General features: G+C 37.0%; 1 protein-coding gene across 2 annotated transcripts in view; it reads left to right on the plus strand.

Moving 5' to 3' along the window:
- VPS37A (vacuolar protein sorting 37 homolog A (S. cerevisiae)) overlaps positions 1-5,277 on the plus strand; it is a 27,789-nt gene extending 22,512 nt beyond the window's left edge. For both annotated transcript variants that reach the window (XM_015565273.1, XM_006753783.2), the window contains 3 exons: positions 1,769-1,912; positions 2,925-3,002; positions 4,680-5,277. In XM_015565273.1, coding sequence (XP_015420759.1) covers positions 1,769-1,912; positions 2,925-3,002 — 222 coding nt within the window. In that variant the 3' untranslated portion in view covers positions 4,680-5,277. The remainder of the gene's footprint in view (positions 1-1,768; positions 1,913-2,924; positions 3,003-4,679) is intronic.
- Positions 5,278-5,515: the final 238 nt, after the last annotated feature.

The raw sequence follows: 5,515 nt of genomic DNA on the forward strand, positions 1-5,515 counted from the left end.
CTATGCCCGGCCTGGCCAGAGGCATTCTGCAGCTGGGCACAGAACGCTTGCCGCCTCGTTCTCCTCTGCACCCCCATTCGCCCCCCCGGCTGTTCCATGCCCGCTGCCCAGAGGCCCTCCGTGGCCAGGGTGGAACGCTCATGCTGCCCACTCTCAGTGGCCGCGCTCCCCCCTCCCCACCCGGGGCTGGGGGACTCCGGCAGGGCTGAGTGGACTGGGCGCTGCCATCTTGTGGCTATGGGCACCACCATCTTTGTGACGGAGTGATGGTTAATTTGCATATTATCCTTTTATTTTATAAGAGGATGCCTTAAATGAAAAGTGAGCAAATAGAAAAATATATGAAAGTATAAAGTATAATTCACCACAAATAAATTTTATGCTAGAAATCTGGTTATATAAAAAATGAAAAGCATTTTATAAAAGTAAACTCATTTTTAAAAAAATCTCTAAAAGTAAAAGAAAATAGAATTCATAATCTCTATATCTCATATTAGTAACTAACATCATAATTAACAATATTCTGGTGTTTTTAAAATCAGGAGTTCTGGGAAGGTAAAGCCAATGTAATAAAACATAAAAAAGAAATAAAACAACAGCAAAAAAAAAAAAAAAGATGGTAAAGGAGAATAAAAATTTATAATGGATTTCAGAAATGGTCATTCTTTAGAATAAAAGAAACAACTACCATTGAGCAATCATTATGTGTTTTACATTGCACTCAGCTACTGACATAGAGCAGTATCGCCCATTACTCCCCCGTCCTCTGAGGGATGTTTTATTACTAAATAGCTTTAGTTCCTTCATTTAGTTCCATTTTGAGTGAATTTTACATGCAGTACGGTAAGGGTTCATTGTTTCTGCATGTGGATCTCCAGTTTACCCAGCATCAGTGGTTAAAGACTGTCCTTTCTCCATTGAGTGTTCTTGGCACCTTTAGAAAATACTTGGCCATATATGTGAGGGTGTATTTCTGGGCTTGCTATTGCATATTGGTCTATATGTCTCTTCTTGTCAGTATAACACCGTTTGGATTACTATAGCTTTGTAGTAAGTTTTGAAATCAGGAAGTATGGATCCTCCAACTTTGTTCATTTTCAAGATTGTTTTGGCTATTTGAGGTCTCCTGAGCTTAAATGAATTTTAGCAGAACTTACTCTATTTCTGCAAAAAAATTACAAAAAAACCGTGGAGATTTTGGTAAGGATTGCATTAAAACTAGATCAGTTTGGGTAATAATTGTCTTCTTGACAATAATCAAGTCTTCCCATCCATGAATACAGAATATCCACTTTTTTATGTCATCTTCAATTTCTGTCAGCAGTGTTTTGCAGTTTTAAGTGTACAAGTCTTTCAACTCTTTGGATAAACTTAATCCCATCACTTTTCATGTTTTGTTCATTAGAAGTGAGTCACTAGGTCCAGCCCACATTGATGGGAAAGAGGATTACATAGGGCAGGGAAATCAGGAGTTGGGGTTCATTGGGGATCATCTTAGAGGATGCCTACCACAGTGATCTGATTGCTGACTCTCTAAGAGAGGACAGTGATTTGCCCAGGTTCTTTCATTTAAGAGTTTGCAGCCAATGGCTTGGTCTCTCTTGTGGTAGGTATCCACCCCTATATCCAAAAACTGAGGACATGGGTGGTAGCAGATTTCCTCAAAAAGAGCCTACGTAAGGCATATAACAAATTGCTTCTGCCTTGTTTTCTCTCTCTAAGGAGTTTTTCTGGTCATTATGAACTAACACGTGATTTCCTTTTTCAGAGCTGTAGTGCAAGTGCCCTACAGGCAAGATTAAAAGTAGCTGCACATGAAGCTGAGGAAGAATCTGATAATGTTGCTGAAGATTTCTTGGAGGGAAAAACTGAAATAGATGATTTTCTCAGTAACTTCATGGAAAAGAGAACAGTATGTAATATTCTTCGGTTAGGACAAGTGACAGTATAATATCAAATTAAGTATATTCATAAGTAAAAAAAACGTTAGCACATTGCTGAGCTGGGGTTTTGAGTGCCATGAAAGAAAACTGAAAGAGCCTCTTTGAGAAAGATGGCAGCATCCTTCTATCACTTTAACCTTCTGCTTGTGAGTACACAGCAGGTAGATCAAACAATGGTTCTTTTTTAGAACTGATAGTGTGTCATTCTGAAATAAAGCTAGTAAATTAGCTTTAAGGTTGTGCTTAATAGTTGTAATATTCTTCTGTAATAACTTGTTTCCAGTTATTCTAGGAGAATGAACTATAGAGGTTAATTTTTTAAATGTTATTAAGAACATTCTGGAATAACTTCCTGTTTGATGATTACTAGTATTTCCATTACATTTAAAGAAAAATCAGAGTCTGCTTGGCAGTATCTTGCCCTTTGATAAAGTCCTTTATATTTACCTAATTTTTCTGAAACACCACATTTTAAAAATAACCTTTGTTACTAAACTTTGTAAAACATGTGCTATATATATGCCTATTCTGTTAAGGAGGGTGGGGCAGGTTTTATTACCCCATTTCCCATGAGAGAAAATTGAAATTCAGGGACATTAACAACTATGGCTGTAGCATTAGTAAGGCATTGATTTTTCATCTGTTGTTCGTTGGTACTATATAACTGCACCTTGAAGTATTTGTTTGTTAACCTCCCTGGTTAACAATGGTAGGATTTATTTTCATATTTTAAAAACACAGATATTGATATATAATCAGAACTGACAAAGATTCAGTTGTTTTACATTCTGGAAGTTTATAGGTAAAGGTTATCTGCCAAACAAAATTAATTTTTAATTCTTAAATTCTGAACTGCCTTAAGTATCAAAATGTAAGTGTCAACAGGTTAAAAGAATCCTACATAGAATTCTGTCATAATGTAGGAAGGAGTAGGCACATGGTTGGAGAAGTGACTGGTATTTTAAATAATTTATCTTCTAGATTTGCCACTGTAGAAGAGCCAAGGAAGAGAAACTTCAGCAGGTGATAGCAGTGCACAGCCAGTTTCATGCTTCATAGGTAAGTTGCATTCCAGAAGGCTTGTGTCTCAAGCCTGTTGCCTGACTGAAGTGTGCTTACCACTGCCTGTTGAGCCAGCTTTAAGCATGCCACCATCATTATAGCTCTTATGCTATGTAACATATAGAATATTTTGCATTATATATTAAGCATAGTGTTATATACATAAGCATATAGCCAATAAAAATCTTTTGGATATTTTCTCACTATGATGTCGGCTTAAATGAAAAGTTTTTTTTCAACATCTGATAACTACTGATGTATTGTAAACTGTAATTGGTTCCTTTCTCTCAGCTGATGTGTGAGTATACCATATCCTCATTAGTTTCCTTTGTCTTTGCTTCCTTTAAAATGAACTTCTGTCTCCTTTCCATCTCATGAGGATTTTTCCAATAACATTCTGGCCAATCCCCTGACCAGGGTTTCTCCTTCCTGCACAGTACTGACAGACTAATCTTCTTAAAATACCACTTCATGATGTAATTTCTCTACGCTAGAACCTATAGTGGGCCCCTAGCAATAACGGTATCAGTGCCAAATTTCTCTCTGGTTTTAAGCCTGCTATAATCTGCCACATATTTGAGATTATCCATTTTAATTTTCCATTTTTCCCTTACGCTATCTCATGTGTCATGTTCTTTTGTCTACACCATGTCTTTGTTCATGCTCTCACTTGATCTCAGGACATCCTTTTCTTTTCCATCTGTCTTGGCAGGGAATGATTTGGTTGTAAGAATTAATTCCCACCCTGACAATTAAAAAGCTGTGTTATTGGGTAATGCTGGATACACTAGAACTAAGTACAAGAAAGTACAGCTCAGCCACCAGAGAGTGAAAACATGACTCAAGGCCACAATAACCAAAGCAGCTCCTCTTCCTCACACCCTTCCATCAACAGTTCAGGCAACCAGTGGAGACCGACAGGGGACTCGCTACAAATCCCTGAGAAAGAAATTGGCTGGGATGGGTGGTGTCCATCCTGACCTCAGCAGTCTGGCTTGGAGATTGGTGTCATGTCTCTGCCCACTCAGCTGGGCTGAAGGAGTGGACTTTGAGGAAGGGAGCATAGGAGAGCCCCTAAAAGAGAGCAGACTACAGGGAGGGAAATCACAGGCATTTCTGATCTCCAGGACTCCCTTCTCTCAACGAGGTTGTGTTTAAGATTAGGGCCAGCATTGTATTGTTTTACACCTTATTTTACAAATTATGCTGATTTTTAGAGAGAGAGAGACAGGACGAGGGAGAGAGAGAGAAAAACATTGATAATAAACTATTGATCTGCTACCTCATGTGACCTAGATTTTATAACATAATTACTTAGAAAGCCTCTTCCCAGCCTTCATTTTGCAAATACAAAGAAAGTGGGAAGGAAAAAATGGAGCTCTTTAGACCAGCGGTTGCCAACCTTTTGGACCTCACGGACCACCGGTTGGTGACCGCTGCACTAGACAACTCCCAACCAACTGAGCCACACCGGCCAGGGCAAGGGTTGAGTATTAATATCAAGTGTGCCTTTCTCACAGCTTGAGAAAACGACAGGCACTGAGCAGTTGCTTACTTAGATGAACATGCTAGAGTCCTTTCCCACCTCTTTCCTTCGTGGTCAAGTTATCTTTATAGGTAGATCTTACTGGGATGAAAATTTCTTAGGTTTTTTAAAATTTCTTTTCTTTCTAGATTTTCCTGAATACATGAACTGCTGCAAGAGGAATGGGACACATAACTAAGCACATTTATATTTATGATTTGCAGATTGGCACTTCATCACAGCAGCTGACTTCACAGTATACTGTATAGATTGTATACAGAACTAAGACTGATTTTGTACACATCAGAATGATAGCTCTGATCTTGACTTTGAGAAATTTTTCTGCGCTATTTGCACTAAAAATGTTTATTTATTATTGATAAATCCTATCATATTTAAGTTCCACTGCTCCTCTCTTATTGGTTATTTCCATGTAATTTTGGCTAGTTTCAATATTTTATAAAATTACTTCATTTAAATTTGTATTTTTAATTTGAAATGCCTAGTTTCTTTATCAAAAATGGTTGGTTTAGATTTTTTTCCCCTCTCAGCCTTTTATGAAAAATTACTATTTTCAACAGTAGAAAGACTTATTTTTCTTCTTTCTTTCTGGATAATAAAACTTTCAAAAACAATTTCTTTTAAATATTCCAGGTGTCAGTAAACATTAAACCTGCCAATGTGCCATCTCAAGAAAGTAACTTTTAATACGTATAATAAACCAAAAGAATAAACCAGCTGTTTATATATTGTTGTTTTATTTTTAAAACTAAAGATGCATTTAAGAAGCAATACAGGTAAATATTTCACCTAATAGAAGAAAATTGTCTTTTATTTAAACTGGTCCAACATAAACTTTCATGCAAATTTTTAATAGAAGTATGTGATGTGGTTGGATAAGAATAGGCTGTCTAAATTACTAATGTTAAAGTTAAAAACAACTTTTGTTAATAAATAGTAAATCTGTACCTAATTAGAAAGTCAG

This window comes from Myotis davidii, unplaced genomic scaffold, assembly GCF_000327345.1.
Source record: "Myotis davidii unplaced genomic scaffold, ASM32734v1 scaffold71, whole genome shotgun sequence".
NCBI classification, from domain to species: Eukaryota; Metazoa; Chordata; class Mammalia; order Chiroptera; family Vespertilionidae; genus Myotis; species Myotis davidii.